The 22,525-nt window shown below is 30.8% G+C and overlaps 1 protein-coding gene across 1 annotated transcript in view; it reads left to right on the forward strand.

The window, feature by feature from the left end:
- Positions 1 to 7,963: 7,963 nt before the first annotated feature.
- The window catches only part of LOC108720634 (metabotropic glutamate receptor 8), a 179,929-nt gene continuing 165,367 nt past the window's right edge, over positions 7,964 to 22,525 (forward strand). Inside the window, exon 1 of the mRNA XM_018444757.1 lies at positions 7,964 to 8,197. Coding sequence (XP_018300259.1) covers positions 8,181 to 8,197 — 17 coding nt within the window. The 5' untranslated portion in view covers positions 7,964 to 8,180. The remainder of the gene's footprint in view (positions 8,198 to 22,525) is intronic.

Here is a 22,525-nt window from a genome sequence, read left to right on the forward strand (position 1 = left end):
CCATCCTAGATCTGATCTCCATCGCGCGCCGCACCGGCGGAAATGATCCTTCAATTGGGTCCAACGCGGCCAATGGTGACCGCTAGGGATATTCGGCCGTTGCGAAGTTCGGCGGGAAATACAAAATGCCGCGAGATCGATCAATTTCCTTACACACATCTTAAAAACCACCATTTAATAGTTTATAACATCAACAAATTTTGTTTAGTTATTGAAAAAAAAAAGTATAAAGAAAACTCACAAAAATGACTTTTTTTTTTACTAAAAAATTAATAATTTTTAATATTTTCACGTAAAAATTTAGCTTGTAACTCTTGAAATAATGCTCTTTAAGGAAAAAAATATTACAACATTGGGTTTCTCAAAAAAAGGGATTTATTTTGATTGACGAAGGTGGAATCTTTTAGTAAAAAAAGTCCGTTTTTCAAAAATTTGGGTTTTATTTATAATTTAAAATTAATAATTATACATAATAATGTTCCATTTTCATTTATAATATAAAAAGTGATTAATACATAAAAAAAATAATCATTATTATTTTAGGTTATGATTATTATATCATCTTCGATGATTGTGTCGTAAATGCACCGGAGCGTAAGTTATACCACATCTTTAAACTTATATACACTTATTAAAAATAAAAAAAAGAATTTTTTAATAGTATACGCTTTAATACTCATTTTTATTTAAACAAATTGACGCACAAATAGAAAAAAAATTTCGAAAAGAATGACTTTATTTTACACAAAGTACACATGCGGTCAGACCCTAAATTTAAATTAGATCCCCAAAGTGCTCTACTTCGGAGCGCTATTACGAGCTGCCCGGCGCAGGCGCTGCCGCTGGGGCATGATCGTAAAGAGTAAGACCTAAATTACTAACAGATGGAAACTGTTATGCCCATTTTCAAATTTTAATAGACGAAATTTATCGTGAAAAAATCTTTGGGGTCTGAGTGATCTCTAGTATACTTTAATAATCGTAAATTTTTATTAATTGTCGGTAATGTCATCGTTTTTCAATTATCCCCGGGCCCCTGGAACCCCATTGATAGTCATGAAAATTTGTCCAGGACCGACGATCTTTAAGGGGATACTAAAGCCGCCTGTATTACCGATAAAACTAGCGCTTTTAATGTTTTTGTTCCTGTCGAATTTCTTCGTAATGGTTTCACAGAATAAAAATTCCTTTTCCACGATTAAAATATACATGCTAATGTATTTGTCGCTGGTGTATTTTGTGTTCAAAGCTGGAAAAAATAAAAAATTACAGATTTCTTTATCCATTTTTATCTCAGTATGGCGACCAACGCTGAAGGTAAAATGAATAAAGAAATTTGTATTTTTTTATTTTTTCTAGCTTTGAACACAAAATACACCAGCGACAAATATATTAGCGTATAAGAGGATCCTAAAGCCGTCTGTATTACCGACTAAATCGTAATTTTTGTATAATAAATACTTTTTTCCTCTTTCACAGATTCAAAAATCCTTTTCCAGGATTAAAGTATTATTATTTAGGATTAAGTACACATATTGAGGATTAAGTACACATTAATACGTGTTTTGAGATGAATTTTATGCTGAGAACGACAAAAAATTTCGAAATTGAAAAATCTTAAGAAAAATTTTTTATCGTTCTCGACATAAACTCCGTCTCACAAATACGTATATACTTTAATCCTGGAAAAGGATTTTCGAATCTGTAAAAGAGAAAAAAAAATAATTGTTATACAAAAATTACGATTTAGTCGGTAATACAGACGGCTTTAGGATCCCTTTAATAGCATCTCGTCGGTGCTACTGGATTATAGTGTTTACTAAAAACTGCATTTCAATTTTGCAAATAGCATCAGATTTAACAGTTTTACAAAATGTGTGTTCTTTACGTAATTTTTGAGAAGTATGTGGTATTAATTTTTTTTAGGCTTGGTGGTTTTGATTGCTAATATTTTTTCTCCGATGTAAAAAGAAAAAGTAGAAAAATGAATATATGCAATAAATTCAGTTAAAAAGAACGGATCACAATGTTGAGATGATCGAAAGTTCATCGTTTGGTATTGCAGTATGACCAGCTGTGACCCATATTGGGTCGGAAATCCATACACGGTATAAAGAATTAAGTAGAAGAAAAGGAAGATGGTCGGAAGTCGGAATGCGCGGCTGTTCAAAAAATAAGTCGATTATTCATAGTTGATTCTTATATTCAAGATATCACGAACCAATCAGAAGGTCATATTAGCATCTTAAGAAATTACTTAAGACAACCTTAAAATAAGAACGGACTATGAATACCGGGGTTTCGCAGTTCGTGACAAAAGCGGAGGTTCAACTTACTCTTCATCTCTTAATTTCCAATTCTAATTGAAAAGAGATGAGGGCCGGAATCCATAGTTCATTCTTAATCTCAAGCAATATCTTAAGATGCTTAAAACCATCTTGAGCAATGTCTATGGATTCCGTCCGAGGAGTAAGTTAAACTTGATCGGTTTTAAAGAGTTACTCAGGTAGAACACGGAGTCATAATTAAGTCATAATGTATCACAGGATGTCATCATGACGTCATTTGATACCTAAAAATTGACTTATAAGTGACGAATGAGGTCATGATGATGTCCTCATGACTTCTGTGTTCTATTTGGGTAACCGTGAATTGTGAAACCTCGGAATATAGATTATTATGGATTTTTGCAGGCATCGAATATTTCTTAATTTCGCTGTTTGTTATTTAATATCCTATAATATGTATTTACACACATCGTGTTATCGGATATTCGAAGCGAATATAAATATCAAAGTCGCCAAAATGGAGTACAGCGCGTTTGTTAATTTCAAATCGTATCACGAGCGATCGCTATAATTAACCTCGAAAAATCCCGAGCAGCACAATTCATTGGCGAAACATTGGTTAAATGTTGGCATAGGTACATTGGGGATATATTGGGTCAATGTTGCGCCGATGAATTGTGCTACTAGGGGATCTCATATTTTTTATTTAACTTGTTAAATATATAACTCGCGAACAGAACCATTAAATAAGATATTACACGGTTGCATGCATGTTATATTACCATCTCATCGAAAACTAACGGATTGTTCAGATATTATGCGTTACATTAATTCTCAACTAATACTTTTGCGCGCGCGTTACTCGAATAAATATATATATGTACATAGATTATGTATGGAGCAATTATCGGAATTCTAATACGTTTATGAATTTAATTCGACATCACGTCAAGAATCAAGCACGGATTCGACCATTTCACCATTCAAGCATGGATTCCATCATGAATTCGAGTGAACGAGCGATCGTTCACATTTTTCGATATCAGTTATTTTTCACATCGTTAACACACTTTACACAGATACGTACGCTTTTACGCGTTCCGAAGCTTATTATGGAGATTATTACAATGCTTCAACTCGCGCACGCACACGTGAAGTTGTGCATATATCGGAGCACATTTCCCTGATTTCCCACAATTCCACATATGCCTCGATGAGCGCCGATATTCACGCATTAAAGCATGATCGAATGTGTTTTAGATCTCGCGCTCGCAATTTTCCGAGATAACCTAGTAAATAAATACATATATAATTTAACGTGGATATCGCGAATAAAGAAAATTGTGACAGTGCTGCGATAATCGTGATCGTACGTATAATAAAGGAGCATTTATACAGACCGTAAACTGTTAACTTATGTACGCCGAATTGGTAAGTTATCAATACAATGATTTACGCAGATTTATGTGCTGTTACTTGCCGTTAAAGTTAAGGACCCTATTCTATAATTTTTCACGACTGTAATGATATCGTTACATTAATTTTCTCAGCTTTTTTACCACATACAAACCTATGGAACGATGATGTAACGATATAGCTACCAGTCATTACGAGTTACAGAATAGGGTCTTTAATTTGAGTTAATTTTATGGTTATGACATAAGTTATATATCCGGTAAGTTATTATAAGCGGAAACATTAAAATTATATTGTATTGACCTTTATTGATTAAGACATAAGTTAAGTTTATGGCCTGCCATAAACGTTTCTTAAACCTAAAGGATCATTTATACTGACCATAAATGTTAACTTATGCCGTAAAATAATGATGAATCGTTAAATATCATAAGAAAATTTCACATGCATGATCATTTTCGAAATCAAGACAAAAATTATATTCTAATTATACAATAATAATATAATCATTATTTTATAATTAATTATTGTTTTCAGGACAGAGAAACAGCACAATAAATATGGTGTACGAGCTTGGTGAGTGGGTACATTATTATTATTATAATTAACGATCATCTATTTGTATAATAATAATATGTTGTGATTTACAAAACAATATAGAATGATTTTACAAAAATCTGTTGTTGAGAATAATTACTAAATATTTATAAATTTATTAAAAACTGAAGTGGTTTACATATCATTGCCTTATTATGTTGTGTCTTAATTTATGCTAACAAAAATATATATAATACATATAAATTATAGATGACTAAAATAGTAGTAATGGCAATTTTTTATTATTTTATTATTGCATTATAAAAATATTATTGTAATTATTTAGTATTCGAAATCATCTCCAATGTAATAATATTTTATAATTTTTTTACATATTTGGTACAATACAAAAGCATTTCCGTAAAATTACACACTTATGATAAACAAAACTCTCCTCTCTAACTCTCCTTGATAATATAACAAAACAAATTTCAATTTTTTTACTCTTAATTCAAAAATTTGTTTTACGATGTTTTTAATATTTTACTTATTGTCAGGTACAGCTATTATTGATCCGTATTTTAAAATTCAACAGCATTGCATCTAAATCCTTAGTTTGTCTTCACCGTGAAAAGGGTGTCGAAGTTAAAGATTAAGTAGGAAAGTAACTTATTCAGCAATGACGACTAGCGTCAGATGCAGCGATAGCGGGGATAAATTCAGATGATAAGGGAGAAATGAAATGAGTTCTTGGCCGCTTATTCCTTGCTAAGTTTGGTGAAGAAAACCGGGTTTATTTTGCATAGAGTTCTCCAGTTCACATGCCATTCACACTGGTTGTAGTTATAATGGACACCCAAAGTTATAATGCATAATAGTTATAATGGACACCTGAAGTGAACGTGAACTCTTCGTATAATTATAAACGATTTATCATTTTACATGTATAATACCTATATATTTTGTTTGTTAAATAAGATATACGTTTGCGTTATTCATATTATAAATAATAATTAAATCATTTGTGCTGAATTCAAGTTTTATTAAAGCTTTTTAGCGCATCTCTCGTATCTAAAATGTAAATACATATCAACGAATTCGCAAATTAATTTTATATCAATTTATTATTTCATAATTTGCTCAAAAATTTAATAAAGCAATTATAATTTAATTGTTAAAACATTTTTAGAGATTATCTTTTTTAAGTGTTTTCGCGCACATTTTCTACACTAATTAAACTTTTGCTAGTGAAATAAATTGTTGAATTTTTCGTTTATTTTTAAAAATCGTATAATCATATATCATTAAAATAAGGGTATTAACAGAAAATTAATCATAAAATTAGAGAATCTATTTTAGAAAGAGAAGGTCAGCTGCAATTTCTTACATCCCTTTAAAGCAATGAAGGCTAATTTAATTGACTTGCGTTAAATTCTTCGCGCATTTATAAAGGTTTCGCGGAGATAGGAATGAAGAGAATTATATTACATATTACTTACTAATTCTCTGCATTATAGCTCCTTTACGCCAAATTGGTATCTTCTACGAAGGTACTTAGGTTGTGCACGTGAATCTAACAAATTAGAATAATGAATTTTCCATGTTCACTAATATTTTCTTGCGAAATACAGCCGTTTTAAAGTCAATTGAATTAGCCATTCAATTTTACAGCGATGAAACATTTTACAAAGATAAAATACGTATATTTTAAATACATGTACGTACATATGTATGTGTGAAATATACGTATACCACACACTTATATTTTAGATGTTCTGATTATATTAAAATATTACGTGTAAAATATGATGCATAAAATTAATGTAAACGTTAATGATTATATAATATAAATGCTTGTACCATGGTATATCCGTATTTTTTAGATTTTGGTTTAGTATATTTTTCACATCGGTTTTGCAAATGACAAAATATTTTACACTTTGCTGCAGTGTTTTACGATTTTTTTTTAATTTGTGACTATTCAAGTTTGTTAATTTTACTATACAGATAAACAATCGTGAAATAATATTTATGAAATTCAGTATATTCATCAAGTGAATTTACAATATTTACATATGTTTATAGTACGAGAATGTAGAAATAAATAATAAAAGGGTTGTTTTTTCTATCCGTGCATAATGATCAAATGAATAAGATAGCATATGTTATTATGATATTTAACATTGAAAAAATTAATCAACTTGTTGTATAACTGCATTTTATCTATTCGATCGATTGTATGAACCAGTAATTTAATAATTTCATATGTACACACGTGTTGTTCATTGTATATACTGCACAAAATACATTCACTACATCCTTGACTAGTTTACGCGTGTTAAATTACTTATTCAGTGTTTTGGCTGTTAAATTACTTCCGTCCGTCGTTAATTGTTGTACGTATATTTTAGAAATGTTCGTTAATACTCACTGCTAATTGTAAGTCCATACTTTTTGCTCGTTTTTGTGATAAAAAATTATATATATAAATTGTAAATATAATAATATAAAAATTTCTGATAACATTTTTTTGATAATTAAAAAGTATTTATTAAAAAATATTTGTCCAAAAACAGTAGATGCATCTTTATCGAGTGATAATTAAATTTTATAAATATAAGTATAATATTTGAAAGAGAGTTATGTATACAAATTATGTACAGTAACTGTTTTGATGAGTTTAGATAAAACTGAATGAATTAACTTGAGTCAATTTTGTGCATTTGAATGTGTTCGATACACATAATACGTTAGCTATATATATTTGATATTTATATAATATAAAATCAAAAGACTATGAAAGAATATGAGAAATTTATTATATATTTTTTATGAAAACTATACTTGTAGAAAAAAATGATAAATTATTTCAATAAAACTTAATATATTCTGCTTTATTTTGTAATTCGACTAATGTAATTCGGATAATATTTTTATATAATAGGACATATCAAGTCTCTTTTGTAAAAGGTTAGACTCGAAAGGCTTGGCAAGAAATGCACTTTTTTTTCTTAGGAAAGAGCAAACATTAGTTTCTATCGAACGTACTCCTCATTAACGTAATGTTCGCCACAACGTTTTCTCTTTTTAGTCTATATAGGCTAATTACACTCTAGTTCATGATTTACTCGCGTTCTCTTCTATTTTTTTATCCTTCATGCTATATAACACTGATTATGTTTTACTATTTAACGCGATTGTGAATTAATTTAACTACGAAGAGACGATGATGACGACGTTCCGTCGTTGCTCGCATTTCGACGGACGTCGATGAAAAGTCGATCGATCGGTGTGGGGGTGGATCGACGGGAGCTTCTCTTTTTGAAACGTGGCCCATCCCTCTCGGGCAACCAGTAACCCCCACCGGTAGCGCTTGCGCCCCAACGTTTCCTATAAGAGGCTGAGTCTGCTGAGTACCGCTCGCGCGGATTTCAGTCTGACCCGCGGTACCGGCGCCGCGGTCGTTGTTGTCCGTCGTTACGAACCACCCTCTCTTCGAGAACGATATCCTCGTCATGATGCTCCCCGGCCTCGACTAAGAGCGAAAGAGACAAAGAGAGGGCGAGCGAACGAGAAGAACTCCTCTTTTTCGTCCCTTTTCTCTCCCGCCAATCGCGATAAATCAAGCAGCTTCGTCGACGCCAGCAACGACGTTGCTTCTTCGGGACGATCAGCGTACGTTGACATAAAGAAAGAACGACAGTATTTCGAACGGCAGTAGTTCTGCCTGTTGTTGCGTGGACATAGGGGTGATAGTCCTATGGGATTGCTCTCCGCTGAACCCCTCTTCTGCGCAGCATGTGATTGTGCCCTATATGTGTTATTTAACTATTTATTAGTGAACGCGACTCTTATGGTGATGTTGTCTTTTGCGTTGCTAAATAGTGGAATTGTCGACGGAGACGGAACGCGATCGCTTTTCGGTGTTCGATAGCGGATATGCGACTATCTGATTGGTAAACTCTAATTAGACGAAGCTGTCTATAGCTGTTGTGTTTTGCGCGATTGATATTTTTTCTTTCGTTCTTTCATGATGGATGATATCCTTGTTTTTTTGTTACTGCTCGGTGAATGGCTCTTCTTTTTATGTTATTATCATTTGTTGTTGCTGGATATTGATTTGTTGAAATTACTAATTAATGGTGGAATGAGATAATTTTTCGTTGCTGCATTATGAATGAATTACTGCATTCATTAGATATTGTATGTGTAATATTTGTTCAGTAGTTAATTAACAAGAAATTGCTCAGTTATTAAAATAAAGATATTTGAATCTCAAAATAATGGAGTATAATACTTTAAATATGTTTTATACAACGCAGAGTGTATTAGATAGAAATTAATATTAAATTTATTCAATTCTATTTAAATTTATCAAAAACAATGGTTTAAATATTTACTCAATAAAAATGCGAGAAATCTGTCATCTTTTGTCTGTACTTTAACATCGTAAATTTCTCATATCTGTTGCGCGCAGGAACAGCTTGCGTCGTCTTTAACGAATTAATTCAGAGATAGTTAAAATACAATTAAACTCTTATCCTTCCCTAGACTACCCTTTAGTTTAATATGAGATCACAGTAAAAAAATTTAACTATCTCATTTTTGTTAGTTGCATCGCTGAGAGATTCACAGGGAAATAGGATGTCGGGACAGTTCCTCTTCATTTTAGTTGGGAAACTAGAAAGTGGATATGGATGATGTGTGTGTGGGGTGTATTTAGCGCGGGCGTTTGTCTCTCGTTTGCTGCCTACTGTGACGAATACGAGATTACATTACTTTGTTTTCCGTTTTGTCGTGATACGTGCACCAACGATACTTCTGCTTAATGTGTTAATGTAGATTGTGTTGATATTGATTAGAATCATCAACTTTTTCGAATAAATTTGTGCAAGATGTCCGATGGTGCATGACTGCGTGAAATTCATTTCTGCAATTTTCTACGCGTAGTATATATTTATGACTTGAAGTAATAAATGTCATCCGCGAGATAAATTTACTTCCTTATCTATATAATTAAGAGGTCATAGTCTTCTTGAGAACTTTTGAAAATTTTTTGAACTTTTGTTAATAATTCGAAATTTTTTACACATTGAAATGTAAATAAAAATCTCAGCATTTTTATAGGTTCTTGCCTGTAAATAATATAATGGCGAAATTGTTAAGAGTTAAAATGTGAAATATCATAAATATTTAATCTGATGATGTTTCTCAGGAAATCAGCATATCTTGTTTTCGCAATTCACTTCGACGCAAATGCGTCTTGGCAGACGCGTTAGTGATATCTCTGTTACCGAATAGATTCCAGTTAAAAAATAAAAGTGTATCAGCTACAAACAAAGAAAAGCTTTGCTTATCGAGAAACCATCGATAAGCGGCAAGATACTGTTACGGGATATTGATTGCATGGAAAAGCATAGCATTGCAAAGATCCGTTTAAAAGCTTTTTGTTTTTGTTCAAAATTTTATCAGCTGCAATGCTAAGAAAATTAAAAATTATAGCTTTAAAGATCTGTGCGGTTTTTTAAATATTTATGTATATATCCAAAATTAAAAAGTTATAATATTAAAAAAATTAAATTAAACTAAAATTAACACACAACCGACAATGAGTTAAATTAAGATATCAGACATTCAATGCAAATAAAATGTTTATATTTATAAGGAGTATAACATCGACGGCGCTGTTCATTACTGCTGTTTGCCAATTTTAGAATCTTCGTCAGCATGCAATTCAGTTTGTCGTGAATCTCTGCTATTGCATGCAAAGCGCATGTATCCTTTCTTAATGCACACAATAACGTGTTGCATCTAAATGTGCGGTGACAGGTGCCCATTTAATGCCTCACGACATGATATTCAGCGACAGAACGTCTCAGGATATTGATAATGGTCTGCTTTCACCATTTCACCCTTGTTATAACTGGTTATAATGGTTGTTGCAACTGCAGGAAAATATAATTGAAACAATCATGATTAATCTGTAATACGAAGTTTGATTTCTATCAAGCACATGGAACGTCTATAATTTATGTGTGTTACGGAGGCAAGCATAATTTATTGAGATGATGGAACCTGAAGGGACAGAACCCAATATCCTATAAAGAGAATTTGCTTTATGGGATATGTGAATGATATAAGCCATTCCGGAAACCGTGCATTTTCTACAGATCGCTTGGGGAAATAAGCAATTTATGTAATATTTAACAGAAATTCAATGTAATTCTTTTGGTACATTTTAAAATTAAACAATATTCATTTTATATATTACTTTTTGATAAAAATACTAGATATTATCAAAATCAATTCTGATGGCGTTAATTATATTCATAATTAGTAATTAGAAAATTATTCTATTTATTTTTGTTTTTAAAACTGAAGTTTTTTAACGACAATTTCTAATTATTTATAGTTTCAAAATCATATTTATTTTGACAATGAAGTATATTCCTAATTTAGGTGTTAGCGTAATTTTTTAAGAAAAAAATATATTCTGAGACTATAAGATAGTTATGTCATCTATAAGATAGTTATGTCAAACACAATATACGACTTTTATATCTAATATAATAATGATTTTTCTAGATTTTTTAAAATGAGTGTGACTTATGTATAATTATAATACATTCTGGAAAAGTTAATGGTTTTCCTTTATTTAATAGATAAATTTATCAACATTGCTATTAGTGCTTAAAATTATATCCATAAAATTAACATTTCTTTCTCTCTCTCTCTCCTTTCTCTGATAGAATGCTTCTGATATAACTTTTTCTGTATATATGATGCAACTCAACTTGGAGTATGTAGATATTTATTGCATATGACAGATGCTCATAACATCGCATATGCAACGGTAATGCGCGACAGGAGAAATATGCCTGAGTAACTATAAGTCATAGTATCCGTCTGTGCCGAAAATTATTTATGATATTGCCAAACACACGTATGTTGCAACGGTTTATGTCCTATAAAAATTTTATAATAAAATCTCATACTAAAATACGACAGAAATATAAATATGTTTAATGACAAATTAAAAAAAAAATTTTTATGTTAAATATAAAATCATATATTATTAAATAAATATAAAATTAAATTTATATTCTCGTATATTTCTATACCTCATTTTATATTGCAAATCTGAATAATTCTAGGAAAAGTTCTTATATGAAAATTTTTTAAAATTATTTTTATATTTTTCATTCCTCTCCAGAGATAGTTGTAATATATTTATTCTGAGAATTATAATATTGATATGCATAAAATAAAATTGAATTTCCATTTGTTTAAATTAATTTTACACCCAAATAGGCTAAGAACATAAAAAGATTATCTTTGTCTATAATCTTAGTTAAAATCCCAATACGCTACTCTTGATAACGAAATGTTAGTTTGAAAAATAAGATATAGTTTTCTATAATTAAGGAACTAGTTGCGACCGTTACACTATGAATGTCCTATAAGACAATAAGACAGAATAGTGAAGGGAATTCGTTGGGAAACATTTAGGACGCGTTCACACTTTGACAGAAAAGCAGAAAGCAGAAAAGCAGCAACCAATCAGAACTCGCGCTGGTAAACGATAATTTCGGTTTTCTATACTGCTTACTATCAGCATAAGTTCTGATTGGCTGCTGCTTTTCTGCTTTCTGCTTTTTTGTCAAGATGTGAATACGCCCTTAGTTTTATGAAGATGCATTGGAAATTGCCAATACCAGTATTGATCCAGTAAATTTCGATCAGGCCAATGTTAATCTTTGAAATAGCTATCGTTCTTAAAACCAACGAAGTCGAAGGCTGAGTTAAATCTCTGCTAAACCACTTAGCGATCACCATGAGAGAACTTGCTTTGCAATTCCGTTCACCTTCCCTTCCCATCATCGATCTCATATTGGAACTAGCAAGGAGAATAATGAGTTTACACCTAAATAGGTTAAAATGAAAATACATAAGATTACTTTAAAAACAAAATATAATATTCATTTGGAACACAGCTTCCTAACTTTAATATTTAATATCTAATCCAATATGTAAAACATCTAAAAGTAATTAGTAAAGGAAAATTATCGCTACTGATATAAATTTTCTAAAGAGACACTCCCTTATTTCTCGGAAATTAAATATTACTCTTTATTAATACTGATAAAAAACATGATCTGTTATAGTTAAATGGTTAAAGAAATAAAAACCCATAACTTAAATATTTATGGCTTGTTTTTATATAAAATCAGAAAACGAATTTTATAAATACAAAAATAAAATTCTTACGATTTTCTTTTGTAAATGGTGTAGCTTAAATAATAGTAGATATTATTTATAATATTACATCGTTTCATATATTTGTAATTTCTTAAATCTGTTTTATTTATATTTTTCTCTTTCTTACTTTCGGGCATATTTATTTGTAAGATAGACACCATAAACTAATTTAATCTTTAGTGTTGAATTATGTCAAATAATTTTATTGAAGTTGAAGACAAGCTTATATTTAAGAGAAAAAACCTTTTTTATAAAACTCACATTTGCGCGTCTTGCAGATAGTGTAAAATATACATGAATCAACTCAAAAATATACATATGAATCCTAAAAAATTTTATATCAAAGTACAAAATTTCCATAGAAATTCTCATATACATTCACTTGTAGATATTTTGTACAGATGACTCCTGTAAAAAAATTAAAGAATAGGAGTATGTTGCATTACCTATCGTGTCAGTTTTAGAGCCTAGCTTAGTTTTGTTAGACGCTTTATTTTTGCTTATCTTACGAAAAAAGTTAATTGCAAACAATATTATATAAAAACTGCTATATTATCTGATAAAAAATACTTTCTAATCTGTATTTATGTTTCTAAAGTTTTATTTTTAGCTTTTATTTAAGAAATATTGTTTAAAAACAGTGATATGATGGAATCGGCGATTTCCTCTATTCTGTAAAGATTTCTTGCAATATCTGTTATTTAAACTTGATAAAACCGTGCATTGTAAATATATTGTAAATACAACTCAAAATCTGTACGTTTGATCTCCAATAAAACTAATAACGTATAAAACGAAATAATACAAAGTTTATAAAAGAATTTATACTTCAAACATTGTTTAAAATATATTGTTTAAATATTTTATGTACATATATATGAAACAAAGATGTGATGATATAATTTTAAATTTGTAAAATTTAATTTACTCATCAATCAAACGTATGTTCTTTAATAGTAATAATATATATGTTCTTTAAATCGGGGATATGATTCACTTATAGTAGGTAATCAATTACGCTTCGTTGTAAATGATAACATCAATACGTTGAAAATACGTGATCATTTTACATCATACAAATTTACTCGTGTTGAAACATATAAATTTATCTTCAAGGTTAAACAGTGCACGAAGAAGCTGTAATTTGCATTTATAAATTCGTGGACTGCATTCGAGTATGTACGTCATGAGGAAGCAAGCACGTACGCAAACTATCTCCCGAAATAACTTATTAGAGAGATAGAGAGGTGCAGAGTTTTCTTTCAGGGTACCTGCTCGCCTCGCGCTTCAGTACTATGCCATAATGTAACGCAACAGATAATAATGTAACGACATGAGTTTCGTCGTCCGACATCTCCGTGAAATTTATACAGTCATCACGCTTCACTTAAATATCGCATATCCAATTTGGTGCGTTGTCGCGCGTTCTTATTTTCTTCTGAATACTCCACATTTTATACAGATTAATTATCGTGCACCACGGAATTTAAAGGGTTAAAATATAATTGTCCTTTCGATGTACGTAACGGTGCATTCAAATTGTTGCATATGTGCAGATTGCGCATAACACATTAATCCCATCAGCATTAATCCATCCTTTCCGCGTCTATAAATTGGACTTTGATATTGGATTATGCGAAACAAGCCTTGAATCATTAAAACGAGATGAACGTTAATTGTTAAAGATAATAGTGAAACGATTATGATACAACAATGAAATCATAATAGCTAATTATTGCTTATATGTATTAACTCGTAATATAAATTTAATATTTGCACTAATATTAACTATTGCGAAATTGTGTATTTTCAGATAAATTATAGTACTCAAATGTGTTGGCGCTTTTATGGTCCAGCTGTCATATTGAAATTCGATAGTTTCGGATAAATTTTCTCGTTTTTGTAACTATTGCTTCAGTAGAATCATCAGCTATTCAAAAAGAGTAAGGCAGGAATATCCCACACGTTAATATGCAAATTAGCGAAATGTATAAAAAGAGAAAAGATAATTTAGAATGAAGAAAATTTCTTTTGTTTGCGTCCAGCATAAATTTGAATTTTTTATCGGAGAAAAATCAACTTTCTATCTCGGCAGTTGGTGAGGGAATTCCGTGTTACGTGATAACTTACGTAAATTCACATTTCATTGTATTTGCCATTACAGCATTTGTGCAATATCTATATTTGAGTTTCGTATATACACATATGTACTATGATATATAGTTAAATGTTTAATATTTTGAATTTGTTATGCATATAACGTTCAAAATTATGTCATAATAATGTATTCAGATTCAATTACAAATTTGAAAAAAAGTGGGAATAATATTAATGATCGAGTATCTCCAAGTAATTAAATTATTCAAAAAATCAATTTTGTGAAATAATAAAACAATTTTTGCATAATTAAACTTAACATAAAACTATCAATGCATATAACAAATAATATTTTTAAGGAGATATTGGAACCGCCTGTATTACCGATAAAACAAGCGTTTTCGACATTTTTATTCCTGTCGAATTTCTCCGTAATGATTTCACAGAATAAAAATTCCTTTTTCACGATTAAAATGTACATGCCAATGTACTTGTCGCTGGTGTATTTCGTATTCAAAGCTTGAAAAAATAAAAAATTACAGATTTCTTTATCCATTTTACCTTCAGCGTTGGTCGCCATACTGACAAGAGAACCGTCGGAACTGTCCCTCACCGATTTTGATGGGCTTTAGATATATTGTAGAGTATAAAAATCATTAGATCCATATTATTTTTATTAGCGTATCTCAAGGTTTAAAGGGTGAAACACCCCTTTGAAAAAAATAGATTTTATCGTTTTTAGCAAATATCTTCGAAACTATGCGATATATTAAAAAATGTTTAATATAAAAGTTTTATGGTATTTTATACTCTATATAATGATTTATTCACTTTTTTTAATATCAAATTTTTTTATTTTTCCCTACCCCCACTCATTAATTTTTACCCCCTAAATTTTGACGCTGATAAAAAAAATATGGATTTAATATTATTTTATACTCCACAACATATTCAAAGCCCATCAAAATTGGTGAGGAACAGTTCCGACGATTCCCTTGTGAAATAAAAATGGATAAAAAAAGGAAATCTGTAATTTTTTATTTTTCCCAGCTTTGAACACGAAGTACAGCAGCGACAAGTACATTAGCATGTATATTTTAATCGTGGGAAAGGAATTTTAATTCTGTGAAACCACTACGAAGAAATTGGACAGGAAAAAAAACGTCAAAAACGCTAGCTTTATCGGTAATACAGACGGCTCCAGTATCTCCTTAAAGTCTCCACGAGTATTTTCTTTAAAGAAGCTGTGTGGTTATCTCTATATTTAGTACATCGCTAAATGGTAACGTTTTTAACAATGTGTATAACAATAATTAATAGGTATAACAATAATTATTACTATTAATAGAAATTTGATTTATTATATTGTCAAGAAAACAAAAAAACAAGGGGGGGAGAAGAGAGAGAGAGAGAGAGAGACTTATATTAACATAGAAATTACTATATATTTACTATAAAAAATACATATATACAATGGGCGAGTTCAAGACAGCAAAGCGGCTAAGCATGCTTACCGAGCGATTGAATATGATTGGTTGGATCTATAAGTAACAACCAATTATGTTCATTTGCTTGGCGTGCAGACTATCCGCTTTGTCAACTTGAACGCGCCCATTGATTTCTTACATTAATATAAATATAGAGCTCATTTTTTAAAAGTATTATCCTATACTCAAACGCGCGCGTGAGTATAGGACTTATGCTACTTTTTCAGAGTTGCAAAGGCTGTTATAATTCAATGTTTAATGAGGATTGCATTGGAAACTTATTCCAACTAATCCTGTGTGTGTGTGTGCGTGTGCGCGCGTGTTGTGTTGTGTGTGTGTGTGTGTGTGTGTGTGTGTGTTGTGTGTGTTGTGAACAAACTACATTTTTAAAGTAAGTAAGGTAGATCGTACGTACGAAGTTTTTAAACGAGATTAAAGTTAATTCGAACCAATCACCAAGTTTGTCGGTAATCAGCTGTGCAAAGGTCCTATAGGTTTTCGAATCGAATTTTCAGTGTACGATCTCGCGGAAAGTCACCTAAGATGGAAGTTGAAATAATTGAAGAAGTATTTATGTTAGTCAAAGCAAAGTTAATCACTCCAGTTAGCCATTTTCACATAATAGACTAAATTTTGATATCTATAAAATAAATTCATATATACCGTTCTCTTAATTCAAAATTAACACAATTTAAAAAATTAAGTTTCTCAGAAAAGAGAAAAAACTATTTTCCAATTTAACAGAAAATTGATTAATCAAATAATATTGGTGAAAAGTATGTATAGTATTTTGTTTTACAACCTTAAAAAAATATTTTTAAGTTGTGATGATTTTGATGATTTTTTTATGAAGTTAAGAGGATTCTAAACCGATTACTGAACTTAATCGAGGTAGATAGTGCAGATTTTTTTCATTCCAAATTCGATAATAGTGACATCTTTGATTCATTTCTTACATTATATTATATATCGTTCTGTCTCACTCAACGCATTTGTCCTTATCTAACATATACTAGCACCATCTATCGCAAGACCGCGCAACTACTACTACACGGAATTTCGGCTTTGTTGACATTCCCAGTCTTCACAAAACATTCGTATATACGTATTTTCGATTCGGTAAAAATACTTTTCTTCTAGACTTTCAATCTTAGTTCTGCAAACTCGGTATCGTTTATTTCAATAATGTGACCTCAGCTGCACGCTTATTTTCAAGATATGGACTATCAAACTCTTGTATCAAACAAATATAGACCTAAGGTGACAGCTGTACGAGCCAAAAGTAAGTAAATTTTTTAACCTTTTTCGATTTTTTCGTGAAATCCAGTGCAGCTGAGGTCCTGTTTGTGCATACTTTAATTCTGTAATAATCATTTTGCAATCCGTAAATCCAATTAGGAGATTTTTCATCGAATGGAAATGATGGTAAAGTAGGACGACTTTAGCGTTCCCTTTAAGTTAATTTGCCTAGAAGCACTTTTTTCAGTTGTGTCACTTTGAAGTAAAGGAGTGATGTGTAAATGAAAGAGAATTGAAAAAATGATATATTTTATACATATACGTTCTCTCTCTCTCTCTCTCCTTCTCTTTCTCCCTCTTTTTTCCCCGTCTCTTCACTTAACCTCTCTATCCTATCTTTCCTCTCTGACTTCCTCACTCTCTCCATCATGTTTTTCATTTATTTATTTTTATTCTTCTATTAACGCTTTTCTATTTTTACTGCCAATCTATATTTTGAACGTACCTTTATTAATTACGTATATTTTTTTGTACCTTTACATAGTATAGTCGAGATTAAATGAATATATCGACATTTCAAGACTGATCGCTACGAGCATATTGATATTTTGAATGTGAATAAAACACTCTTCGGTATTTTTACGACAAATATCGAGGATCGGCAAATAATGTTAAAAGAATGAGAATTTTCGTTGCTATCGTGTTACACTATAACAATCGAAAACAAAAATTACAAAAAGAGATGTAAGATGTATGAATATATAGCATATGTGTACTCTCTAAAAATGAATCAGCGTATTATTACTGAAAAACAATAAATAGTCACTGATTATGATAATTATAAGTGTAGCACTGTAAATTATTAAAATTTCACTGAAAGAATTAGTAATACTGATTATTTCAATCAGTAATAATAGGCTACTAGAAACAAACTTTTTTTTGCAAAATCGGAAATGTGAGTCCAAATCAGTAATTTTAGATTGCAAAATCAGAAATATTAAGTATTCAAATCAATAAATCCCACACTGAGAGAAACGTTTTATTAGAACTATTATTTTGTTGATATGTAAAAAATCTACGGCTTGTGTTAAATACGAACTCGTTCAATACGAGAAATATCATCACTTTATGGATACGTGTTGAAACTTGTGAGATAAACTACATTAATAATATTGACATTGATCGTCGCAAAACAAGCGCTTAGTTTCTACTTAGTTTCGACAAGAGACACGTACTTAATTTCGACAAGAAGCGCTTATAATGAATGTACAAAAACTGAAGATGTGTACACGTACACGATCCGTTGAAATGATTATCTTTTTCTAAAATATATGTAAAATACGCGATTGTAATCTTTACGTGTGATGTGCGTGCCTGTGTCTGCATGTACTGCATTTCTTTTATTTTACATACGTGATACTGTTTAGTGTCGTCTGATGTTATAGATACAAAATCAGTATTTCCGACTGATAAGTTACTGATTTTAGAGTGAAATTTTATTTCCACTGACTATTATCAGTGAATATTATTTACAAGCGACATTGGCATTAACATGCCTTATAGCGACAACGAACGTGCACCTCACTGGGTGGTCTTATTTCACCGCCCACTTGCATTTGGCGGTAGGCTGGGCGAATTTGGCTATTTTTCATAAATTTATATCTTGTTAATCATTGCGAAAATTGCAAAATGGTAGAGAACTTTTCAACTTAGTCCATTCTGCCGCTACGCGAGAGTTTTATCGTTAATTATCAGACACCTTGTATATATGTATAAAGACTAAAATATATGATCTGTTATTGTTACTTTATTATTGATGAATATACGATTACAATCATTAAAACGAAAAATTAAAACTTTTATGAATGAAATATTCACGAAACATATTTTTTCATCAATAAATTTTTCATCAATCGATATATTTTGTTGTATTTTATTTTAATAAAATAATAGATTTTTAAATATTTGCTTGAATACGTATTATCGCTAATGATAACACTCCACACTGATTTTTCGCTTGTTACGTATTTCGCGCTTGTTGGAAATCTAAATTTAAAATATAGTTGAGTACAGCTTCGAACGATCAACGTCAGGAATTAAAACTATTGTTTTGAAAAAGCGTATTATGAATTTATTAAATATAATCGTAGATTAATCGCTAATATGGACTCGGAGGACTGGAATTGCTTGTTGATTTTGATTAACATTAGGTGTGCGTGCGTAGTATTGTTGAAAATGAAATTCAAGGATTATATGCGGAATTACAAATTAAGGCGATAAATAATTTTAGGCAAAAATAAAATATTCATACAATACAATTGTTGTGATGAAGTAATTAAATTTTATCTATAATGAAATAATATTTACAGAAGTCAAATTCTACGAATGTATAAGTAAGAGACAGATAGATTTTGTGTAAAAAGTAAGATTTTTTATTTATATATTCATACGATTTTATATTAAAATTATCGATATTAAAACGGCTTCCAATATTATCTTTATATAGTTTAATTTAATTGTTATTAATATATACACATATTATATTAATTATAATTTATAAAATAATAGATATTAAAAATTTTGTAATCAACGTATTCTAAAAAACGTTATTATAAAAATAGCTTTCATAACATATATATATATAAATAAATAATTTGTATGTCAAATACAATATTCAAATACGACAAATTTAAATAACGGCTATTTATGTTACACTATTATGGGATTGCTTAGGCGAGGAAGTATGTTTCTTGGCGACAAGACGTTCTCCAATTATACACGGATTAAATATCACGTAGTTTCACGGCGGACGTTGCAGCGCACGGCTATACCGCATCTCCGCAAACAGGCCGCATGGTACATGGGACGCATAACTCGTAGTTGCACGTCCGGCCAAAATGGAGTCACGGTATATCGATTATGGCATTTCGTCTCAGATTTCCGGGAACCACTAGGCTATCTAACCCCTTTCAAGGCAATACATATCAAAGTGGCCTCGTTTCAATAAAAGCTCTTGATCCTTGCAATACTCTTGGATATCGATGTCATTATTTTTGGGAGTGCGAAGCTGCTTATTTGTGTAAAGAAACAAGAAAATAACATTGAGCTTTGAAGCAAACTTTTAATACACTTACAAAAGAGAGATTTGATATTGTGTGTCAAAGGTTGAATGTGTCGCATTTGAATTTTATTTCATCTATAAATAAGAAATAATAAACTTTTTTATTAATCAATTAATAGTATATCATCAAATCGTCATACAACTAGCTAATTACATCACATTCATCACGTTTAGTACTTTATGATTATCAACACATCTGCATCTTTATAAACACATTTTATAATTTAAAATTTAGATGATAAAAGTAAAAAGATTAAAAAATAATTTTTTTATGTAGTTGTCCATGAGAGAGAGAAAGAGAGAACTGTGTTTTACGTAAATGCGATGTTCATGTAGCGTAATGATGGGTAATTAAAGGCAAAACCGCACAATTTGGAATCGCATCGATCGTTAATACTTTTCGCAGGCGATTTAACTGAAATCGTAATTCTTTAGCGGCTTGTATCATTTATAACATTCATTAATTTCCGATTTATTTTGCGTAACCGGTGGTCCAATGACAATGCTCGATTTAATTCGTGGTCGAATTTATTTCTGATTTGCACCGTTGATCGTTCCCTTTTATCGTGAACGTTCAGATTTCGTCCATCGAGTGACCAAAAGGGGGACAAAGGCTCGATTCATCTCGAATGAAATCACCGATAGCGTTCGTATATGCAGTCCCATCATGCTGAAAATTTCACGAAAGCGACGAGCAAATAGTTAATCGAGGTTACATTATTATGTTATATTACAACGAACTAAATTTTCAAACATTCGAAAATTTTATTTTCATTGTTTTGACTAAATATGAATTCGTCATAAAACACGCAAACAGAAATATTGTTTTTCTATTGTTTTATATTTTCTGTACAAGATATATATCATCTTGATAACCAATATTTTTTGCGCTCGCGTCGTTTTGTATGGAAATTGGACAAGTCAAGTATTTTAAATTCTAAAATAAATATTGTATAAATTTTATTAAACCTGTGTCATACACGAATTTATCGGAGTTTGAAGTTTAACTTACGCCACTTTAGGATAAACGGTTTATATATCGTACGATGACACGGAAGAAGACTAATGTGAAAGGAAGGGGACTTACGCCACTCGATCTATAAATAAATCCTTCGCTGCTTTTCATAGCTCCTGAAAGGTCCTTTTTGGTGATACGCGGTTTATCTGAGGGAAAATCGTGGTTCGTATATTATCCGCAGTCCTCTTTGCTCAACTCGGACGTCCATTCTCATTTTAATATTACTCGTCCTATATCTCTGAAATAATCTTCTATAATATGAAATTATTATATCTGACTTTATTTTTCTTTGCTTCATTAATTATCAACAATTGTCGTATTTTTTGATGTCGTATTTTTTAATACTAAATTACTAAAAAAATACTGGAACAATATTATTTCTTTCTGATATTTTTTTATTGAATCAAATTTTGGTAAATATCACATTCGTATTCGCTGTTAAACTGAATATAAAATCGTGGTTCCATAAAAGACGTACTAATTTAATATTAATAAACAACGATGCGTACTCATACATAACCAGTCAAAATCACTACAACATTAAATTCTGCTATACTGATAAACCGCAACAATTGACGAGACGTTAAAATCTATTGATATTCGTTTAATTAAAATGGGCAAATTCTGTTCCGTATCGCATCGATCAATTATTGTATTGACGTCTACGTAATTCGTATTTTACGGTGACGTACACAACGTATTCTGTGTCGTGTATCAGAACGTATAATTTTAAATAAGTCTCGTCAAGAGATTTTTTTTACCCTTTTTGCATTTCCGATATTCGCATATGCGTACATCCGGTCTTTAAATTCTCTTCAGAAGTCTTCCTCCTTCGTTTTTCCATGCCAACTCTCGTGCAATTTCGGCCAAATCAATGAAACGCACGAGCGATTTTCACGTCGCGAATATCGACGAGGATATTGCGGTACGCGGATGGAATGCAAATGTTCAGAATGCGACAAGCGTCCCGCTGCACTATTCTTATATGACTCTGTGGTTTTCTTCTCAATTCTTTGGAAAATTCAGTTTCTTACTACAAGAAAATTAGTCTTTCGAGATGTTT

The sequence above is a fragment of the Mycetomoellerius zeteki genome, unplaced genomic scaffold, assembly GCF_001594055.1.
Source record: "Mycetomoellerius zeteki isolate Tzet28-1 unplaced genomic scaffold, Tzet1.0 scaffold154, whole genome shotgun sequence".
In the NCBI taxonomy this organism is placed as follows: Eukaryota; Metazoa; Arthropoda; class Insecta; order Hymenoptera; family Formicidae; genus Mycetomoellerius; species Mycetomoellerius zeteki.